Here is a 23,964-nt window from a genome sequence, read left to right as displayed (position 1 = left end):
ACAACCCCTGGAATCCTGTCAGTAAGTTTTCAACCAGCATTTACCCTGGAGTCAGGAGATCTGAGCAGCACCATGCCCCCCTCAGTTGGACCAAAGATACCAGCCAAACATCCAAACAATCCAATTCACAGGAGACACCTGCTAGGGGAAAACTCATTCATTAAACAAGGCTCTTGGTCCCACTTGCAGAGCAGAGCTTCTAACAGAGTGGTCTCTCTCCTCCTTAGGCCCTGCAGGCATGAAGGGAGACAAGGGAAGCCCAGGACTCGTAGGCCCCAAGGGTGCATCTGGACCAAGTGGCCAGAAGGGAGACCCAGGAATGAGAGGTAAGGCCTCTGTTTCTTTTCTGTGGTTGTGAAGAAGCCCTGATGTAAAGGGCTTGGGTGTTTTCAGGACCAGAAGGGTCAAGGTCTCTTGAGTTAGTGGACAAGTCCTGAGCTGGGATTGGTCTCAGCACTGAGCCTACAAAAGTGGATAAGGCACAGTCCAGCACTCAGAGAGGCAGACATGTGAAATTGTACTTACACTATGCCCAGCCATGCCCCCAGCCACTCTGGACAGTTTCCACGACTGACCAGATCTTTCCATGAAACAGATGCTTCCCACTCCATGTCTCGTACCTTTGCAATGTCCCTTGCTAATCTAGCTTAGACCCTTCCTGCTGTGGATTAGGCCCATTTCTTTGTGCTTAACTGATGGTGCCCATGGAATGCCCTGTCCCCATAATGCCAGATCACTGGCAAAACTGGAAAGAGATTCTGACCTTCTTGGTACCTCTCCAACCTCCTGCCCATGGATTGCAGAGGAAGGCAAGAGGTCTGGCCTGGCTCCCTTCAATTTATGTGGTTTTTCTACTTCTGACAGGATCTCCTGGGCCTCAAGGAGCAAAGGGAGAAAAAGGTGAAAAAGGTAATTGCTATTTTTATTCTCTTTAATTTGTGCTTTATAGTCAATTCTATACGTGAAAATTGTGTGTGTGGTAGGGGTAGAGACCCTGGTTCTCAGAAAATTTCTCATTTTTTAGAAAGGTTAATGAGCTCTTTTTTTGAATAAGCCTGATCATAACAATAACCACAGTACAACAGTCTCCCTTTCTTCCTCCCTCCTTTCCTCCCTTCCTCTTTCCCTTCCTTCCTTCCTTCCTTCTTTCCTTCCTTCCTTCCTTCTTTCCTTCCTTCCTCCACTTCCCTTTCTCCTCCCTTCCATTTCTCTCTTCTTTCATCCCTCCCTCCTTTCTTTTTTCTCTCCCTCTTCTTTTTCCCTCCTTCCTTTTTTTCTCCCCACAACACAAGGCAAAACATGGTCAGCTGGACTTACAAGACCAACTACAGAGGCCCCTGGTTCTATGGCATTATACCTGCAGGCCCAGAGGTACAAAGGCTGCGTGCCAGGTCATGTTGGTGCCATACGTGGGATATTCCTGGCCAAGCGGGGGGTTTCTTTCCCCTAGCCATAGAACTCCCCCAAATGAAAAGGCAGAGTCTACATTCACACAAAGCACTAGGCTGCCTTCCTCACCTCTCTTATGTGTGCTTTTTCACCCAGGCCAAGTCCTGATACCTGTCAGGATTATGGGCTCTGGGAACCGAGGACGGGCTGAAATTTACTATAGCAATTCCTGGGGGACAATTTGTGATGATAGCTGGGACAATTTGGATGCCACTGTCTTCTGCCGCATGCTGGGTTACTCAAGGGGAAAGGCCATTTACAACGTGGCACCTGGTAAGTGAGTCCTCAACCAGCAGCCCCTTTCCTTAAGGAGCTGACATGGGCTTTCTCTCCCTTTGATTGCAAGTTATTCAGTGTGGTTTGAGTTAGAATAAAAAGATTGGTTTAAGCAACTGAGAAGTTCTACAGCTCAGGGCTCTAGGCTTCCATCTTTCTAGCTTGGCAGCCATTGAAAAAATATGACCTTTCTCCTCCAAGATTGACAGCAAGGCTTGGTTAGAGCTCTGGCTTGGCTTGGCTTGGGTCAATATCTCTCCATCCCTTGAGCCAGAATGCAGTATGGCTGATGGTGTTTGAGAGGCATGACTCTCCAAAGATTAGCTGAGGTGCTAGTGCTTGGAGAATGGAGAAAAGATGCAATGCAGGCAAACATGGGCATTCATTCCAACTGTCTGGAAACTAGAGGAAACTAGTGGGTCAGGATTGCCTGCTCTGTGATCACCTTTAAGGAGAAGGTATGAAAGAAGAGAAAGCAAATCAGAGCAGGGGGTTCCTAAAATCCATACGGGTTGCTAGAGACTCAGCCTGTGTCTTTCAGCAAAAGGTTCAAGCTTTCAATAAAGGAGTTGAATCCTCAGACTGAAACCATTTCTTTGGCTGTAAGGGCTGATCTGGCAGTGACACTAGGCCCATTCTTCCTGCTCCCACCCCCAAAAGCTCTCTGCCCTTACTCCACCCCAAAGTGCATAATTATTCTTTAATCTGAGTCCAGGTGGATTGTAAAACAACTTTAAAATACACATTCCCCTCATATTGTCACACTGTAGTGTCAATGTTGCAATGAAACAATCCAACTGTTTTCCTCTGAGCTCTTGATCTGAAATTAACTATATCAGAAAAAAGGAGGGTTGAAGAAACTGAATGCTTGGGAGGAATATGGATATTCTCTAGTGACCTAGCGGGAAGAGATGAAGGCTGAGAGACTCCCAGGAGGAGATTTCAAATAGTGCATGTATTAGTATTAAATACTTGGATGAGACTTTTGTCAAAGGGAAGAAAGCAGAACAGAGGCAGAACCATTAAAAGAGAATAGTCCAGCCATCAGCACCTTGGGCCTGAAATGATGTCAGAGAAATTGATAGTCTACCACAAATGGGTGCCCCCAACCATCAACGAGTGACTCAGCTTTGAGCCTAATCCCAAGCTCCTTTCCCTCCTTGATTTCTCTGTGAATAGGCACTGGTTTAATTTGGCTGGATGATGTTGCATGCCAAGGCACAGAGACAAGCCTGTGGAACTGCAACAAGAGCAAATGGGGCTCTCACAATTGTAACCACAATGAAGATGCCGGTGTGGATTGCAGCTGACCTGTTGTAGCCCTTACATTGTTCTGCTCCCAAGGTGCCTGCAGGACCCACTTGGGGAAGGCCAGTACTCTCTGAGGGGTTCCTTGGGAGTGGGGTTATTAATAAAACTCAAACTGCTACTTGGCAACATAAATGGCCATGGCTGAAATCACTCCATCCCTTCTTGATGTACCCAATCAATGCACAACCTTGCACTGAGTTCTCAAATGCCCCTGCACAAAGGGACAGTGGAGTCTCCACTTATAGCCAGGAGGAGGAGGGGGCACAGGAGATCTAAATGAGATGCAGAAAGTGAAGACCACCTGTAGTCACAATTAGTCGTGATCATTCCTTCAATCATTCAGATGGAGCATCTCTCATAGCATGCTCTCCCGCCAGCACTGGAGCTGTTCAGCATGATATATAGGAATTAATTTTACCTTTAAGCATGAACATTAGTTCTTATTATGATATGGGCTCCAGAAATACAGGGACTTTTGTCTGTTGAATCCATTCCTATAGGGGCTCAGCAAATTATTGCTCAATGAATGACTAAATTAAACCAACATGGTAGAGCAGCCCACCCACTCTGAGAAATTTGGCTTCTGGCTTCCTTTTCATTCTTCCCCTGAGATATATATTCTTTTTGAGTGCAATCACATTTTCTCTCTTAATCTCTCTCTCTCCTCTCCCCTCATCTCCAGGGGTTATAAATGATTCAGATGAATGTTGAATTTTGGAGAGTGAATGCATGCATGATGTGACTCTGATGTACCGCCATTCATGCTTGACCCATGAGTTGCTCAGCTTCAGGGAATTAGGAAAATTGCTGAGGGTCACTTGTAAATGGTAAAGCCAAGGTTAGAACTTAGGGAGGAGCAGTGGAAGGGTTGGGAGATGGAGTAGCCACAGCTCTGGCTGTTGTCCAGCACAGGCACAACACAAACAAGTGGCCCCCACCAGGACACTTCAGGGTTTCCCTTGGGAACTCAGATAACCACCCAGAAGCAACAACAATTTCAGGGGCTGCAGGTTCACAATTCTAGAACAAGTGTCAGAGCTTCAGGGGGACAGAGGGGAAGGGACCTTAGCAGGGAGGGGGCCTTGAAAGCTGGCTGTTTTAACTTTGTAGAAACCTCTGTAATGATGCACCTTTTTCTGTCATGTTGGGATGGGGGAATGGTAGGCCAGGGAGAACTTAAAATGTGAAGAAGATATTTTAAGCCATATCAGGAGTTCTGGGATATAATATTTTGAAAATGTATAAATAGAATGTTTTACCAGCATCCAGCATCTCTTATCTCTCAAATCTTTATGCCTGTTCTTTATCTCCCAAGAAGTTTTTTTGTTCAAGGGAAGGAAAGAGCTAGTACTCTTACCTGACAGGAGACCTGGTCCTGAGTGGGTCAGCCTGGGGCCAGCTGGTAGTGTGTGGGTTCTTTACTTTGTGCAGAAAAAATTCACAACACAAGTCCATGTGACTAGGAAGGTACGTTTATTAAAACTGGGGAGAATGAAACAAGGAGGGACTTTGCATAAAAGAAACAACAGAAGAGCCTAGGATGGGCTGCTTTTGCTCACTGGGAAGTCAGAGAAAAGGGGACAAGTTCAGGGAGTCATCAGGGGATAAGCTACCACTGCACATTGCTCCCCTGGTTATAAGTCTTCTAGGGCCCCATAGAGTTTGGAGATATGCACCTGTGGGGGAGAAGTGAAGGAAGTAGAGAGGAAAGGGAATGACCAGGCTGCTCCCTAGAGGGAGAGTACTGTTGTGTTCTTTGTCTTGAGCCTTTTGTCTCTTTCTTGGAGTTGGGAATTCATGGGAAGATTTCAGCAGAATATTCACCAGTTTTCCAGGTGTGTTCTTTCAGGGTCATGGTCTCCACTGATTGGCTAGTGCCAGGGGAGTGCCAGGGTCATTAGTCATTGCAGCTGGTCCAGGCATTGCCCACCTGGTTTTGCTGCTTTTCTGGCTCGGGAGCTGAAATACAACTGAGGCCTAGGTGTTATCTCTAGGGAGATGACCTTCTGTGCGTGGCTGTAAATTACTCAGTCCGTTTGTTCAGCTCTCTGTCTCACTTTCCCTATTCCTCTTATCCTGGCTTACTGGCCTATCTCAGTACTGCCTGAAACAGAGATGTCATCTCTCCCATCTGAATCTCAAATGTGACTTTCTGAACCTCTTTAAAACATAACCACCATGAAAATAGAGTTGAAAGCAGAACTATTTTCTTCCTTTTAGCTTATCAAAAGCCAAGCCTGGCTGACTTGATTATAGCATTTTAAGGAAAGGAGGTCTGACCTGAGCCAACCCCCTTGAGGTAAAATCCTCCCTACCCCCTTGCCCAGTGGATTGTGGGAAAAGAGGATCAGGAGATAGAAGTAGAGTGGAGGGCCCTCCTGGTACTCTCAGAGCCAGCTCCTGATTTTTTATTTTGTGTTCCAGAATCTGCCTACTGCAAGAATGAGGGACAGTGGGACTGCTTGCTGCCTAGGAAACCCCTGCTGCCATGCTCAGAGACCTATTGGCACTTGTGCATTCTCCCTCTCTCTCTCTCTCTCTCTCTCTCATGCATGCACACACACACACACACACACACACACACACACACACACATCTTTTTACAGGAATGAAAACAGTTTATAAGCACAGAATAGCCAAAATCCTTGCAGAGAATGAACCATCTATGCTGCCAACCCATACTCAACACTTCCCCTCCATGGCACTGGTTTTCATCTCTGAGCTGTGGATAAGGTGCAGGTCTGTCTCCTGACCTCTCGTCATATGCATCTTCCTGCCAATTTCCTTCCACACAGGTATCTCAAAGGTCAGGCAGCTAGAACCTGACCCATCATCCACCTTTCCTGTGTTCTTCATCTCAGCCAATGTGTACTCCCTCCATCCAGTGCCCAAGACAAAAACCAAGTGTCAAATGCCATGTCTCCCCTCTGTTACCCCTCATCAACCAGGCACCAAATCCAACTAATTCAACATCTCAGATATCTTTCTAATGCATCTAGCTCTCCTCATCTTTGCCACCACAATGGTCTAGGACATAACATCAATGGCCTGGATGCTTGGACCATCTCCTAATTAGTCTCTTCCCTCCACCACACTCCACCAGCCACTCACTCACTTATTTCCCACAGAGCAGCCTAAGAGATCTTTAGAAATGACAAAGCTAACCATGCCACTCCCTGCCTAAAACCTTCAATGACTCTCCACCCTCTTATACAGTGGGGCAGATTAATTACAGTGGCTTACAAGGAAGTGACCTTGACAATTGATCTCACACGGCTGTCCAACAACCCTAATGTTTCTTTTTTTTTAATTTAATCTCTATTGCATTTTTTCCATTACCATTAAGTCTCCTTATACCTTCCTTTCTCAACAACCTTAATGTTTTAATTCCTATTACATCTAGTTTTTTTGTTCATGCAGTTTTTCTTACGCAATGTCTCCTATACAACAGGCTCTTGATGAGTGTTTTCTGATTGACTCCCTGAGTAAACAAATGAAGGAATGCTAAGCAGAACACTTAGCTTCTCTGTGCTGGGATTGCTTTATGGTCTTTCCTCAGACAGGAGGTGCATCCTTGTTGTACCTTGTACTCTAATTACTTTTACTAAAGACCCTGACTCAGTTTCCTAGATACAAAGAAATGGTTTTCATCAAGGCAAATCTAACCTTTGACTTTTTACATCTTATAATGTTAGTTTTTAAAACAAAATAATGGGGCCCATGTTTTACTAGGTATGTTGTTTTAAAGATTATTTAGTCTTTTCCTGCTGCCTCAACATCCCCATGAACAGGCTATGAGTACAGGCCCAGGTGACCAGGTGACCTGATGACCCTTCTCATCAGGGTGAGAAGGCAGGCCCCTGCCACAAGAGGCCTTCTTGTAACTATGACCTAGAGACATTCAAAGGCACCAGTGAAATCCTTTTGTGCCCTTTGCTTGTGAACCCAACTTGACCCCCAATCAAGACCTTTGCCCATGAATCCTTGCTCTCTCTGCTCCCTGCCTTCAAGGTTGATCCCACTCCCTGGCACTTCCTTTGCATGATCCTCTCTCTCTGTAGGACCATGAGTATAATCAACTTTGTTTTCCCATATCTTTCTTGTGCCCACTTTTGTGGCTGCAACTGACCTGACCATCCCCCAAGAGAACACAGAGCACTAGAACATCACATGATATGAGTGAAATTATTCCCATTTTGTAAAAAAGCAAACTGAGTCACAAAGAGGTTAAGTAACATGGTATGTTGGTTTCAATTCACACTCTTCTGTTCATGGCCTTCACAACGTGACTTTGCAGCTCTTTTCAGCAGAATCCAGGTCTGTTGCTCTTTCATTCTCATTTCCCTCCCTCTCTCTCTCTCTCTCTCTCTCTCTGAATTCCTGCCACTAGGCTGTGGGGTGCTTTGTCATACAGCAATAACCACCTGATAAGGTTAACCTGATGGAGAACACACAGCTGGTAAGAAGCAGAGGGGGATTCAAACCCAGGTCCACTTGGCACAAGTAAGATTAAGAGATAAAGGACAGTCGCTGCCATCTGTACCTCTGTCAGGCAGTTCCTCTGATAAGCTCTCAGGCTGAGCTAAGCTGAGGAAGCTCCCCCTTTCAGATACACAGGGGCCACAGCACATGGCAGCGGTGTGGGCATGCTCGTTCTGTGGCTCACTGGAGGCTGATGTGGGGCTGAATAGGAAATGGGTAAAATTAGCATACCAGCATCCTCAACTTCCAGAGAGCAAGGTGGTGTGGGGCTGTTCCCTCTAAATGTTGGGCATGGCCTCCTGGCCTCTGCATGACACTGTTGCCAGCGACTTGCCCACTGGAAATAATTCTTCCCTCTTGTTTGCCCTCCTGGAGACACCATGACGTGGCTGAGGCCTATGGGACATATACCGCCACTGAACAGACTGATTGGGCAAGACAGAAACAGCAGGGCCCCTAAAGGCCCTCTGTGCACAAACCCCCATTATTCCCTTGCCCAATTGTTTCCCAGAACCCAGCTGTAGAGGCACAGCTAAGCATAAAGGTTCAGGAGCCAGACTGCCTGGGTTAGAATCCTGATGCACCCATGTAACAGGTCTTTACCTGGACAACCAAGTTATTGAACCTCTGTGAGCCTGGTTTCCCAGTCTTAAAATAAAGATAACAGTTCTTCTCTCTCAGAGTTCGTGTGAGGATTAGCTGAAATGAGAAGTACAAAGGAAGCGTTTGAAATGGTGCCTGGCACATGGTAAACAGTGGTAGTTATTGCAATCCTTCAAGATCCTTCAAGTTCCTTCATAGTTCACCCCTTGCCCCCCAACACTACCCCACTAAGCCCTTTGTACCAAGTACATAAGTCACAGATAAGTCTTCTAGAACCCTCCCATCCATACGAGGATTGGGTGTTGGGTTATGAGGATGGTGTGACTGTGGGTCCTCCAGAAGCCAACACAGAGGGAGTTGGGAGAGGGAGAGGTTTACTGGGAGTAATGCCTGTAAAAATGTGGAGAGAGCAGGAGTGAGCAGGAGAGCCTCAGGCTAACATGCAAATATGACAAAGTCTCAGCCAACTCTACAAGGAGTTCTGGAGCAGAGAGGACTAGCCAGGCCCCAGTACAACCTTCTTCAGTCCCTGGCCAGGGGCTGCTCTGGAAGTGCATGAACTTGACTCACAAGTGGAAGTGGATCCTAAAGGTGCTATATAGAGGCTGGAGTCTCCTGTGTTCCCACAGCTGAATAGCAGATTCTCTCTTGAATAGCAGATTCTCTCTTGAATAGCAAATTCTCTCTTGGACTTAGAAGCACCTCCATGGCTGCTAGAGATGGTTTGTTGAGTCAAATCCCAGTACCAATGATCAATTCCATGGCTTTGGGGAAGTCACATAACCTCCCTGAATTTCTGCTTCCTCATTTATAAAGTGAAAATAATGATGATGATAAAAATAAAATACTTCCTTATGTATATTAACTGCTGTGCTCTTGGCATACAGTAGAGAATGACAGACAGTCACATTTATTGGAACATCTTCTGACTCCAAGCCTTGTTCTAAGCCTTGTCTCCACACCCAGAATAGCTTCCCCTTTCCATTCACCACTCCAAAATTGTCCCCACCCTGTAGCGCCCAGTTCAACTTCTTCCTTTAGGAAACCTTTCCCAAGTGCTCTCACTCTAAAGAAATCTTTCCTTTCTCTCAATCCCTTCCTTGTAAGGAAGGAAAAATCACTGCAAAACTAATTTTTTAGAGGGCCTACTGTGTGGTAGGCACCATGCTACATGCATTATATTTTTGCATGATTACCCATAATCTTATTTATTTTACACAGCAACATTGAGTGAAAGTTTCCATCATTATGTCCATTTTACAGATGGGAAAACTGAGACTGGGAGAAAACAAAATGAGTTTCCTTTAGTCATTAGAACTCTAGGTCTCCTAGTTCTGAATACTTTTTAACTAGTACCGTGACAGACTCAAGAAGCATTCAGAAAATATATATCATTGCAACATAGGAACATGCATTATTAAAATAGTATACAAACAGCCCTTATCTGATAGGGTTGTGTTAAGTCTGTGAGGTTGAGGGGGGGATCAGAACTCAAGGAATACATTTGTTCAAACCCTCTTGTGCTCCCCTCTGTGATAAACAATCAGAGGTGAACAGAAGAGAAACCAAAACTGAGCCCTGGCCAGGTAACTCAGTTGGTTAGAGCATCATCTTGACACACCAAGGTTGTGGATTTGATATCTGGTCAGGGCACATACAAGAATCAACCAATGAATGAATAAATAAGTAAAACAAAAAATCAATATTTCCCTCTCTCTTTCTTTTCCTTCCTTTCTCTCTCTCCAAAATCAATAAATTTAAAAAAGAAAAGAAAAACCATGGGCCAGTTAAATATGTTAAAAAGTGTTCATTCTCACTAGTAACAAAAATTGCAAAAACAACAACAACAACAACAACAACAACAACAAAACAAACCCTGGATCATTTCTTTGCATGTCAGATTGGCAAGAAAAAATCATTGGTGTTGGTCAGGCAGGAGAGAAACAAGCTCTGTTACCCACTGTGAATACAAATATAGATAGATTTCCTGGGGGCAGAAGGGATTTTGCAAGGTGTGGAGTAAGCTTTATGAAACAAAAAAAAAGAAACTACATTTCACCCTTGAAAAACATGAATTTGAAGTATATGGGCCCACTTATATGCAGATTCTTTCAAAAATATTTTCTCTTTCTTATGATTTTCTTAATAACATTTTATTTTCTCTAGCTTACTTTATTGTGAGAATACAGTATATAATACACAACATGCAAAATAGGGTTATTCTATTAGACTAACCCTAGTTAGTCTAATAACTATTTATGTTAGACTATTAGTAACATATTTTTATTATTAGTAAAGTTTTGGGGGAGTCAAATGTTACACTTGGATTGTTGTTCAAGGATCATTTATAATCAGAAATTCCTACTGTATTGTTGGGAACTGCCCTGCCAGGTTTCAGAAGCTGTAATCCCCCATGGCTAAGGCTGAGTGAGAGACCTTGAGACCATAAGCCACTGAGGAGACAAAGCTGATCTCCCTGGCAGGGTCGCTGCCTCTGCCTCCTTTAATTTACTCTGTTTGGCCCCAAGTCTGGCTGATTAGCCAATGACAGGTAAGATTCCTCAAGGGAGGGATGATCTAAGACAGGCATGGTCACAGAGGGCCCTCAGGGAAGGACATGGGGGCCTATAGAAAAGGGGGGTGATGGACCCTTGCTCCTCGGCTTTGGCATAGCCTGAGTCCTCACTCTGTCTGTGAGATGTCTCAATCTCTTGGCTGCCTTACTTCTCCTGCCTGACTTAAGCCTGAAACAACAACAGAGGGCAGTGCAGCCCTGTGCTAGAAAGGGCAGGTTCCCTGGGGCAATCAAGCCTAAGAAAGAATACATAAAATCCTGTGAAACCTGCTTTGCTAAGAATGCTCTCAATTTTCTGATAAAGGTCCAAGCATGAAATGTGTTTGTTTCCCGAAGTTTTATAGCCCTTTAGCTAACAGACCCTGACTCAGAATAAGCCCTTGTAGTTCTTTGTGTGTTATCTATTGTTTGATCCTTACTGTCTGACAATGATTGATGAGCTTTACCTGTATTTCTGTGCAAACTGAACCCAATATAAGCCCATTAAGGAAAAGACTCTTGGTCCTTCTCCTTTGAGAGATTGGCCACCTTTCCTACCCAAGTAGATCATGTCTTGGTAGATTGATTCTCATCCATGGTGGACGGAGGGCTCTGTGAGCAAAGCTCACCTACACTGTATTGGCTAGTTACTGCTGCATAACAAATCACACCAAGACTTGGTAGGTTGCAATTATTTGTGCTCATTCATGTATCTGCAGGTCAGCTAGAGATGGGCTGCTCTGGGCTAGGCTTAACTAGGCAGCTCTGCTTCAAGCTGCAGGTCCAGCTTGGTTTAGCTCCTTGCTGTGGGTCAGACTTAGGTTGATCCATTGTGTTACCTCCAGAACTTGCCTTCTGGTGAAGCTAGCAGCACAAAATGGTAAGCAGGAACACATGGTGCCTCTTAAGGCACTCTGCCACCTCTGCCCACATCTCATTGACCAAAGTAAGTCACATGGCTGGGCCCAAAGTCATGGGGCAGGAAAGTTCCCTCCTGCTCTAATGGGAGGACAGAGAAGGGGCAAAAGGCTGTGTGGGAGAGATGCAGAACTGGAGCTAATGAGGCACCTACTGACCCACAGAAGTGAACTGAAGTTCTTTAGAACATTGTGTGTAATGGTGTGGAGTCACACAGATGTGACTTTAACTTATATAAATTCAACTACCTATGCTCAGGAAAATTAAAAGAAAAATGGCAATTTAAATAGTGGCCTAAAGTTATATTTCATACATAGCTTCTTTATCAGATACCATACATTATGTATTTATATATACATATTACTATACATATCAAAACAATAAAAACTGTACTTGATAGATGACTTAAAAGGTTTTCAAAGGTATTTTGACCATACATAATTTACCCTTTTGCTTCTCTTGTAAAAAAAGCTGTAGCCCTGTCTGGTGTCACTCAGTGGATTGAGCACTAGCCTGCAAACCAAAGGGTCTCAGGTTCGATTCCCAGTCAGAACACATGCCTGGGCTGTGGTCTGGGTCTCCAGTAGGGGGCTCTTGAAGGGCAACCACACATTGATATTTCTCTCTTCTTTCTCCCTAACTTCTTCTTTATCTAAAAATAAATAAATAAAATCTTTAAAAAATTGTAAATAATAACTGATGGGAGAACTTTGGCTAACTAAATGACAGTATGTAAAGTGCAATTACAAACTACTTGACCATTATTAACCATATTAGAGAGGATATTTAGGAACATGAGGAAGTATTCATGCTATATTTATTTTAAGAGAAAAGAATTATAAAACAGTATTACAGAAGGACCACAATTTAACAAAATCATTTCCTCCTTCTCCTTACCACTTCTACCCCAGATTCAATCAAGCACTTAAAAACATGTGAGTTCTCTCTCAGATGTTTCCTGGGTGTGTCTTCATCTCTTCATCTGCCACCCCTACCTCCACCATGGCCTGTGCCACACTGTCAATGGTATAGATACTTATAACAGCCCCACGTGTGAGGGAGGGGTCTCTCTCCCCTCACACTTATCTCTTCCTAGCCATTTATCCGAAATAGCCAGAGTGGCCTTACATCTTGTCCTTCTCCTTGTTTCAAATTATTTAAAGACCACTCACTGTCATCACAAGGAAGTTTTTACCCCAGCCATGTTATAAGGGGCCTTTGGTCATCCAGCCCATGACATTTCAGCCTTTGAATCACCACCAAAGATCTAGCCCAAATTTACTCTCCAGCCTGAGGAACTCCATTCAGTCCCTCAGAACAGCTGTGCTCATTTATCTCCCCTTCCCCCCACATTTTCTCCCACCTGTTTCCTCTGAGCCTCACACACCTGGGTTCACCCAGCATGACTGCATTCAGCATAGTTTAAGAGACCTGTTTTTTGACTCACTCTGCTCAGAGGGCAGGGACTGTGTCTGTTTTGCTGTGTTCCTATTATTAAGAATATGTGTGTGTGTGTGTGTGTGTGCATATATCCATATACACACACATATATACACCTATATGTGTATATGTGTACACATGTATATGTATATGCACACATATAAATATATATAAACATATATGAGATCTGTCCAGAAGGTATCCAGCCATATAATATGAAAAATAGAGACATTTATTGAAGAACATTCAAGATACAAGAAACATTGTACATAGGACAATGATGCCTCAGTCCCCTTTAAAGTAGGTACCTTTGGACCTCACACAATTCTCCCAATCACCATCAACTGCCCCATCATATTTTCCTGAATCTCATTGACAGCCTGAAATTTCTTCATTTTCAAAGGTGACTTTAGTTTTGGGAAAAGCCAGAAGTCACAGAGTGCCAAATCTGGGCTGTAGAGGGGCTGGGTCACCTCGGAGATTTGATATCTTGCAAAAAAAAACACTGCACGAGATGTGATGCATGAGCAGGTGTATAGTTCTGATGAAGCTGCCCATCACCGGTTGCCCATAGCTGCAACCTTCTGAATTATTCAAATAGTTTCCATGGAGGAATGGTCAAGCTTAAAGCAAAGTTTGATGCAGATTTGTTGCTCTACTTGCTCAGTCATTTTGAATGTAATGGCCACACAGTACACATGCTCACTCAGTAGCATCTACCACCCCCATGGATTAGAACAGTGAAGCTGTTATTGTTCACACATACACATTCTAGTCCATTCTCCTTGGCCGCCAGGTTACACTGATATTGCACAAACCATTCTCAATATATTAATAATGGTTGGACTTTTTCTGGATAGACCTTTTATGTCACATATGCAATATGTATTATATATTAAATATCTTTAATAACTGAATTTTTTAAATAATTTCCTAATGCTTAGGAAAAACATTAGAAAGAAACATACCAAAATGCTTCTCTTTGGCAGTAGATTATGATTCATTTTTAGTTTCTTTTTTATAATTGTCCATGATTTGGGGTTGCCTATCATGAGTATACACCAGTATTTATAAGCAGAAAAGAAATTGTTATATAAAGTAAACAATAAAAGTAAAACATGCATCATCAAAGAGACCAGGATCTTCCTGCTCCTGAGCTCAAACTTCTAGTCCTCTGTGTCACTGTGTGTCACTGGTGTGCAGACCCCTCAGAGGACAGGAGGCACTGAGTCCAAAGACACTTCTGCTACGTTGACTATGAAGAGAAATAGACTGCAGCTGGAGGAAGGCAGTTGGGATGCAGGGGAGCACTTTATATTTTATAAGAAGATACAGCAAGTCTTTTTTGTATGCTGATGGGAACAGCCCAGTAGAGGGAGAAGTTAATAATTCAGGAATAAGGGCATAATTTCAGGAGCTAAGTCCTCACAAAGACTAGAGGACAAGAGATTCTGAGCAATTGCTGGGAACAGGAATAGTTTTTCTATGATGGCAGGAAGGAAGGAGAAAGTATGAATAAAGATGCAGAAGCCAGTGTATTGGGCAATGGGAAGATGAGGGAATTCTCATCTCACTGCTTCTGTTTCCTCAAAGGGCATGAGCCAATGTCAGCAGCTGAGCAGTGGAGGGAAGAATGAGCACACCGGGTGTTGAGGAAGACGGAGCCAGCTTTGGGGCATGGAGGGCTGCACTGCTGCCTTTATTGGAAATGTAAGGAGTAGTCAGGCAGCCATCCACTGAGGGCTCACCCTGTGCCAGGCACACTTTCTCCATTTAATCTTCAGAACAACCTGGAAGTTAGGGATTCCTGGACCACTGTACAGAAAAGAAGCTGTGTGTTCAAGGTCACACAGACAGCTAGGAAGAGGCAGAGACTGGATTTGAAGCCAGATATGCCTGAGGACAGAGAGGAGTGGCCATTTACATACTGTGCTCAAGACAGCTCTGTGGAGCCTTCACACCCTGCCCCCCATTCTGCCCAGGTGGGCATTAATTACCTCATGCCATGACTCACCCACCCCCTGGGAAATTCCTGCTTCCTGAGGCCCAAGCAAACTTGGGCACTTTAATACATGAACAGCTGTCAAAGGTTTAATGTCCTACCAGGGGAGCTAGGTAGTATTTTAAAGAAGGTCCCTCACTCTTTACTTACTTTCTTATTTACTTTACTTATTTAATATTACTGTGTACCTCTGTTTTCCTTTTCACCTGTCACAACTTTGAATTTTCATCTGCAATTTTTCAGCCTATGCCTTCTGCAAGTGAGGCACCCTGTTAGGCATTGCAGACACAGAGATTGCAGACTCAGTGTCTACCCCCTTAGCTCAGGGTCCACAGGAGAAACCACAAGTGAACACAGCCTTAGGTACAGAGTGATGGGCTGGGCTGGGCTGGGCTGGGCTGTGCTGGCCCAGGAATGTGGAGGCTGGTAGGGTCTCTGCTCTGAACCCCCACCAGGCTCAAGGCCAGATTGTGATCCCTTTCTTCAGTGCTGCTCTCCAAATCTATATAGTAATATCTTAATGAACACATACAAAATAGCTTTGTGTTGTCTCTTCATTAAATGCACTCAAAATCATACAAAGGAGAAGCAGGAAATTTTCATGTTTGTTAAAATATATATTAAGATGTAATTTTTCTGAATTTTATGATTGCAGTCCTCCAGTAAGCTGAGGAGAGCTCTTCCTTCTCTGGTACTCTGCACCATGGTCAGGGCTGGGAAGAACATAGTAAGTGCACAATGGAGCGCAGTGGGTGTTTGGTACATATAGACTCTTGGCTTCCAGGGAGAACTTTAGATAAACACTGGGCAATGAATGGCCACTGCAGGTGGTGGCAGGGCTGCGACTGGGGAACAGTCTGGGTAAGGGTCAGTTTGAGGTCTAACAAACCAAACAAGGCTGCCTCCTCTTCCATGTCTGTGGGCTGGGCCATGCTTTCCCTGCAGGACACAAGGTCTAGGGGCTTCATTACCTGCTTACGTTTACATAGTTTAGAAGGTTGCCTTCTATTTCTGGGCACGAGGGGGCACTGCAGGTCTGCTCAGCCTACCAGGTGCCAGGCTCCGTCTCTGCCCAGCTCTGTGTGTCAGGACCTTGAGAGGCTTCAGTCCCGGTCCCAGTGCTGTGAAAGTCTTCAGGGTGTGTGCCACCGGGACCCAGACCACCAGCCTCATAAGAAATACACCCTCTTCATTAGCAAAACTACCTCCTTATTCACGCTTTTGAGTCCCCAGTAATGAACCATCTATTCCTGCCCCTGGACAGAACGCATGCTAAAGGGTATGCTCAAAAGTCAGCACCCTTAAGGAGTAGGGAAATTTCCATTTATTAAGCACTGATTGTGAACTGATACTGTGTGAGGTTCTTCCTATGTGTTATTTTCTCGAAACAATCCCATGAAATTTTATAGCTCCCATTTTATTGAGAAGACAACTAAGCTCAGAGAGGTTAGGTTATTTGCCCAGGGCCACACAGCAAGTTGGAATGCAGCAGAGCTAGTGGTCAAAACCCAAGGCTGACCCAGAAGCCCATGTTCTTCCCCTATACCTGCCATCTGCTTCCCATGCCCACATCCCAGGGTAAAGAATTTGCGCGGGAGAATGTGGCTACTCCAGCAGGTTTGATGGAGGGACTTCTGAAGAGGTTCAGGGAGACTGAGGATTTGATAGTGTAAAAGCACCAGCATAGTCAGGAGACCTGAGTTCTAGTCCCTCCTCAGTCAAATATTGGCCTGGGACTTTGGCCTCCAGTGTCTGATTTCTTGTTTGAACAAGGAAGGGTGGGACTAGGTCATTCCAAATGCCCCCCCAGCATCTCCAACAGTAGTACATGGTACATGGAGGACTCCCTGATAAGGGTGTGCCCTGTGGGATCCCTGGAGGAGCTGTCTGTTTGGCATGGACAGGAGGGACCTGTTGTGGCTGCCTGGGCCTGCCGAGGAGGCCCTCTGAAGGCACCCGAAGTGTGGAGAGTTCTCAAAAACAATTAAAGTGATTCTTTGATGCTGATTGTGGCCCCTGCTGTCATTGATAAAAGAGGCTGCAATTAATTAAAAATGAGCCTCCTCATCTGGTAAGCAACGTTTAAGATGCTCCCCTGCAGCACCTGATGGCCCTTTATCTCCTGGATGAATCAACTTGCCTCTCCCAGAGTCTCCCAGGTGATGCCTGAATCCCCACTGGACAAGTGGGCCAAGGGTTCACTGCTTGCATCATTTTGCACAGAGAGCCCTTTCTACCCCCAATCATACGGGAACCCTCCTGGGTTTGCTCAGTCAGAGTGAGACATGTGGGCTAGAAGACAGCTTGAGACAGAGGCAAAACTACCTTCCAAAGCCTGTAGGCCTCTCAGGCCTAGCTGTGGCAAGAAACCACATGGGTACACATGTGAGACAAAGGAGGTGTACTGAGCAGCTTCTCTGTGCCAGGTGCCATGCCAGGTACTGGGGATCAGGAGGTGAAAGTCATAATCCAGGACTCCAAGGAATTCACAGTCTAGGAGAGGATACAGAGACATCAACAAAAAATTTTACTAGTGTGTGATGATACAAATGCCCACCAGTCAGAGTGCTGATATAAATGCCCTTAAGAAGGAGGTGAAGAGGTAGGCATTCTGTGTTCTTCTATCATTACTTTCTGGTATGGTTATAAGAATTTCCCCAAGGGTATGTGCCTCCAAGACTCAGATTCTTCACCCCAGGGTGTTACTCCAGCTCTCCCTAGGTTCTACATTTTCAGATGCTCTACAGGTAAAGAAATGGATATAACAAAGATTTGAACACACAACCTTCTGATCTGCAGTCAGACGTGCTACCACTGCGCCACAAGGCCACCTGGATAGAACAAAGATCTGAGTTGGAGTCTAGAAAAAATGTAGAAAAACCAGAATGTCTGGCCTGTGAAGATTGTTAGAGGTCATGAGTTGAGTTGAAGTCCTTCAGTTTCAAGACAGTAATGGCAATGCAATTGGCCCCAGGACACAGTTGTTGAGTGCTGAGCTGTATTATAATCCGGCTCCCCTGGACCCACGTTTAGGGTTCCTTCCACTAACCAAGCTATGCCACTCATCTTGGGACACACGCAGTCACCCAAATTAGTGATTCATTCTATCTTTGACCAAAACAATACTTTGATGTTTGGTGATCCCAATGAAATGCAAATTTCTCAGAACAAACCCTTGTCATGTGTTGGGAACCGCCCTGACTGGTATCAGAGGCTGAAACCCCCGCCTAGCTAAGGCTAAGGGAATGCCCTTGGAACCGTAAGCCAGCAAGGAGACAAAAGCTTATCTCCCTGGCAGGAATGCTGCTTCTGCTGCTTTATTCATGACTGAACCCCCAAAAGCTTGGTCGGTTAGCCAAAGACGGGTAAGATTCCCCACGGGGGAACGACCTAAGCCAGGCACGATCACTTTTGGGAGGCCCCCCAAAAGAAGGACTTGGGGGGGGGGCTGCAGCAAAAGGGGGTGATGGACCCTCGCTCCTCGGCTCTGACATAGCCTGAGTTCTCAGCGTCTGGAAGAAAATCTCCTTATCTCTCGGTGGCCTTAGTTCCCTTGCTCCACCTAAGCCTGAAACAATGACAGGGTGTTGCAGCTCCGTACTGAGAAGTGCGGATTTCCCGGGGTGATCAGGCCTAAGAAAGAATATGTAAATTACTGTGAAACCTTCTTTGTTTAGAATGCTCTCAGTTGAATGGGAAGGGTCTTAGGAGGAAGGAAGTTTGTTCCTCAGTCTTACAGCTCTTTGACCCCAACTCAATAGACCGGCAGAGTTCTTTGTTTTCTATAGTTCCTTACTTCCCCTAATGAGTACTGTACTTTACCTGAATTATTATGCAAAATGAGCCTAATAAAAGCAGGTATGGATGGTAAATCAGCGCGCTCCCTACTAGGGGGGGTGGCCATCTCGTCCCTACTTCCCCACAGAAACTAGTCTGTCTCTGTGCATGTGGTGTTTTTTCTCGCGTGTGTTTCGGCGAGCCATCCACAGCGTTCCGTGGTCACTGCTGGCCGGTGACCCACGCGCAACAGTCATGGCTGTATCTTGAGGCAAAATGGAGGGGACTTTTGGGGGGATTTACATCTCAGCCACCTTACAGGGAGTTTTCCTAAAGTCCTCCAGGGACAATGTGCAGTGACAAAATAACTTGACAAGACAGAAAAACATGGTGCAGATGGGCGATCTGAGAGAGCTCCCATCCCAGCCCTTGTTGGCTGAATAGGTCATTGGTATTTCTCACAGGTGCCCTTGGGCCAGCTACTCAGTTATTGCCTTAATATGTAATTTTATTTAAAATCTACTATAAAATAAAAGTAATACATGCCCATAATTAAACATTTCAAATAGTGCTAAAAAACATGAAATAAATAATAGCAGCCTTCCTTTCTATATGGAGCCCCTCGCAGTATTCCTCCCAAATATACATTAAACTCAGTAGTCAAAAGCCAGATTCATAATTTCCACCCAAAAACATGCTCCTGAATTTCTCATCTCACCTGATGAAACAACCATTCATATAATGTCTCAGAATAGACATGGTTACTCATTTTACATGTATCCTTACAAAAAATTAGTATATTCCATATATAATATGTATATAAAAAGTTAGTATATTCCATATATAATATGTATGCTTTTTTTTTTGTCAACATATGACAAAGTGCTAGACACACTGTTCTCTCCTGAGGTGACTCCACTGATACCTCATCCTTCCTAATGATATTTTACAGTGCAGATACAGTATAACTCTCTACCCAATCTCCAAGTGATGGATGGTAAGTACTTTGCAATCTTTGCTCTTTCAAACAATGCTGCAGTGAACACCCCTCCCAGTACCCTTTCGTTAGCTCTGCAAGGCACCTATGGAGATCATTCCTAGTGGTGGAATTGCTGGGTCAAACAGGATGTGCACTTTAAATGCCAACATAATCCTAAATTAGCTTCCAAAAAATGTACCAATTGACTGCCGCCAGGAGTAAGAAGATGCCTCTTGCCCCACAGCCTGGACAGCACTGAATACTAATGAGCATTTTTATATCTGCCAATCTGAGCTGTGATTATTGAAGTCTTATTGCATTTTGAGTTACATTTCCCTAATTATGAGTTAGCTTGAGAATACTTTCATATTGGCTTTCATTTTTAAGAACTTCCTGTTCACATCTGTTCATTTGGGGTCTTTCAATGATTTTTTCAATATGAACTAAGGAAATGATTTTGTCTGTCATATGCATTGCAAATACTTTTATAGTTTGTTCTGAAGATATTTTTCCTCTGTACTAAAGCTTTTAATTTTTTGTGTATTCAGATTTATCAATCTTTTCTTTTTGGCTTCAGGGTTAAGCTGTTATTTAAATATTTTATAGCTAGTTTCAGTTTTTACCCAACTAATAAAGTGTAATGTGCTTTAACAGCATTACCTGCATATTCTAACATGATTTTAAGCCTTGTGCTTGACAGGCATGACTTAAGTATTTCTGATTAGATAGAAGGATAGATGGATGGGGGTAGGTGAGTGTGTGAATGGTGGGGGACGGGAGGAGGTATTTGACAGTGCTAACCATTACCTCTTTTCAAAAAAAAAGTCTTTAAAATTAAGAATGAAGTCCTGGCAGGTATGGCTCTGTTGGTTGGAATGCCATCCTATAACCGAAGGGTGGCCAGTTCAAATCCCAGTCAGAGTACATGCCACGGTTGCAGGCTGGATTCTGGATTGGAGCTTAAGCAAGAGGCAGCCGATTAATGTTTCTCTCTTGCATCAATGCTTCTCCCTCTCTCTCTTCCTTCCCCTTTCTTGAGTCAAAATAAAATAAACCTTTAAAAATTTCAAAATGCCCTATATTCTTTGTGAAACATAAGCTCCCCTTCATTTTCTCAACCTTTTTTTGGAGTCTTACCTACTTTTCTCCCTGACTCCCGCTTAGCCTTCCTTACCAGCTCCTTTCTCTTTGCCCACCCCTTAGAAACTGACATTCACTCTCTTCTCTCTTCAATATCCACATGTTCCCTAGCAGAGATGACATCAAGGGGTGGCTGGGGGTTAGTTACTGCCCCCCACCCCCAACTCCATCTGCTTCCTCCCAAAGCCATCTCCAAAGCTGGTAAAGAAGAGGAAGAAAGAAAAAAGTAAGTGAAGTATCTGTTTTCTTATTCTTCAGTAAAGCTTGAATAAAAATGTCTTAGGAAACTCTTATTTCTATTGATGTAACCTAAGCAAGAACAGCATGCTGGACATGCGCACACACCCCAGCCCAGCTTGGTCCAGCCCTCCCAACATTGCAGCTGCTGCTCTCTCCCCTCCAGGAGTCAACCCTTCTGCCTGGGTCACCTCACCCACCCTTGGCCACTTTCACCATCCTCTAGAAGCACCACAAGTGCCTTCAACTGCACAGTCCCAAACTAGGGCCAGTGTTTCCCTATCATATACTTTCTCTCACTTGAAGATGTTGTCACTCAGAAAGGACACAAAGGGCTCATTCCAGATCCCCTAGGCCTTTCAATTTATTCCACAACCAAGTCATCCTCAGACCCTTCCCTCTTCCCAGCGCTGCTCTAAATCCAGATCTATCTCCTCTCTCACCCAAACCGACCTCTTATCCCCTGCTTCAGTTCTTACCTGCTTAATCTCTGTGCCCCCTGCTGTCCAAGGGGTTTTCTAACATTTAAATCTGACTTCCTCATTTCCTGGGGCAAAAACCCCAGTCCAAAACCAGATGGGTGGACATCTGACAAATGTTTGCGAGTCTGAAGTGAGACAGGGGGACTCTAAGAGATGGGATTTCAGTGTGTGTTCTTCCTATCCCAACTGGTTCCTACATATATTTGTTGAATAAGGGAATGATTGCCTGGCTGGTCTTGGCCTGCCCCCACCTCCCTTCACATCCTACCTCCAACCATATTCTGCTAGCTGCCCTTGCCCAGGTCTCTTAGCACAAGGGCCCTCCAGCCGGCCTCCCAGGGCAAGGCACCTGCTGCTACAAGTGTGGGCAGACTAACTCTTCCCTGCCCTGGGGCACCTGTGAGGGATGCCACTGGAGCTACAGTATAGATAGAGCTTTTGGGAAGTGATGGGTGTTTATAGGTAAGACACTGAAGGTTTCATTTCTATCTTTTCCTTAGCTAGATTTTTTAAATTGAAAAGTTATTTTCAAAGATAGTAAAAAATAAATAAAATCAATACAACAGGATGTATTATGAATAGTAAGTCTCACCCAGATTCAAATCCTGGTTCTCATTCACAGCGTCTGTGAACAGTTACTTATGTGCAGTCCCAATTACATTCTACACATACTGAGGCAAATGTGCTTCTGTTTCCACACAGTTGTCAGCTTACTCTTCATCCTGCTCTGCAGTTACTTTTTCACTCAGTGGAGTGTCTGGGAGATGGATCCTGCTGATTACATACTGTTCTCTGTGTTCAGAGCCTCGGTAGCCTGGGATTCCACTAATCGATGTACTTTAACCAACTTAACTAGTCAGCCATTAATGAACAGTAGGCTTTTTAATATCTATGCTGTTAAAAATAATGCTTCCATGAGTACCTTTGCCTGTAAACAGCACTAGAACGTTAACTCCATGAGGCTGTGTGGCAGACAGAACAATAACCCCCAAAAATGTCCTCATCCTGTGGACCTGTGAATGTGTTGCCGTTGGTGGCAAAAGGGACTTTGCAGATGTGATTAAAGACCGGGAGATGGGAATATCATCCTGGCTTATCTAGGTGGTCCGTAAATGTAATCATAGGGTCTTTATAAGAAAAAGGTAGGAAGGTGAATGTCAGAGAGAGGATGAGGTAGCCATGAGCCAAGGAACGCAGGAGGTTCTAGAAGCTGGAAAAAGTAAGAAAATTCCTTCTCCCCTAGAGCTTCTAGAATAAATTCCGCCCTGCTAATACCTTGATTGTGAGACTTCTGACCTCCATAACTTTAAGATACTAAATCCATGTTGTTTTAAGTCACTCAGTTTGTTGCAGCAGCCATAGGAAACTAAGCCAGGTGTAGATGTGTTGCCCTCCCTTCCTTGCATCCCAGTGCCAAGAGCAGTGCTGGGCAGACAGTATGAGTTTACCCCACATTTGCTGAATGAACAGAGGTGCACCAGAGAGTACAGCTGTAAAACAGCTCCTATCAGTGCATTGCCCTCTCACAGAGGAGTGGCATCTAAACTATCAGTAAAGTTGTGACACTGTCATCCAAGGAGGCCACACCAGCCTAGACTCCCATTAACATACATGGCTGCGTCTTCCTCCCCATTCTCTTGTCCAACTGTTTACTGTCATCATTATTTTGCAAATATAATTGTGAAAAATGACATCTCATTGTTTTCATGGGTATATTTTAATAATGAGTGAGGCTGAGCTGCTTTTCATGTATTCATTGACCATTTGCACTTCCCTTTTTGTAAAGTGCTTATGTGTTCATTCCCTAAATTTGTAAATTGACTAATTATTTTTTCTCACTAATTTATAAGACCTCTTCATATTGCATGGATATAAATATGTAAATATATTCCTTTGGTCTGTCCTTTTACTTTGTTCATGGTATTTTTTGCCATGGGGAAAATTTTAATTTGACGAAGGAGTGAATAAGGTGCTTATCCCAGTGTGGCAGAGGGGACAGGAGAGATCATTCAGTTGCCCCTGACAAGAGCAAAGCCTCAGAGATAAGAAAGAACAAGGAAGATTAATATGACTGGAGCAGTTAGGGGAGAGAAGGATTGATGAGGAGTGTGTTGTCAGGGTGGGGATGGGGAGGAGGCAGACAGGAAGGTGACAGTAGAGACAGCCAAAAGCTGTTGGGGCATATGGATCATTCACTCCTTATAGACATGTCTATAGGCAAAAGAATAATCTTTCCTTTAAAAAAATTGTCATGTGCCAAGTATTATGTTAGGTATTTAAAATATTTTATCCTATTGTATCTCCACAGCCCTGA

At 44.3% G+C, this 23,964-nt stretch overlaps 1 protein-coding gene across 1 annotated transcript in view; it reads left to right on the top strand.

Moving 5' to 3' along the window:
* Positions 1 to 3,164, top strand: part of MARCO (macrophage receptor with collagenous structure) — a 36,939-nt gene extending 33,775 nt beyond the window's left edge. The window contains exons 13-16 of the mRNA XM_045826109.1: positions 228 to 326; positions 865 to 909; positions 1,546 to 1,722; positions 2,905 to 3,164. Coding sequence (XP_045682065.1) covers positions 228 to 326; positions 865 to 909; positions 1,546 to 1,722; positions 2,905 to 3,035 — 452 coding nt within the window. The 3' untranslated portion in view covers positions 3,036 to 3,164. The remainder of the gene's footprint in view (positions 1 to 227; positions 327 to 864; positions 910 to 1,545; positions 1,723 to 2,904) is intronic.
* Positions 3,165 to 23,964: the final 20,800 nt, after the last annotated feature.

Source organism: Phyllostomus hastatus, unplaced genomic scaffold (assembly GCF_019186645.2).
Source record: "Phyllostomus hastatus isolate PE091 unplaced genomic scaffold, TTU_PhHast_1.1 phas_scaffold_60, whole genome shotgun sequence".
In the NCBI taxonomy this organism is placed as follows: Eukaryota; Metazoa; Chordata; class Mammalia; order Chiroptera; family Phyllostomidae; genus Phyllostomus; species Phyllostomus hastatus.
This window is presented reverse-complemented; position numbering and strand designations above follow the sequence as displayed.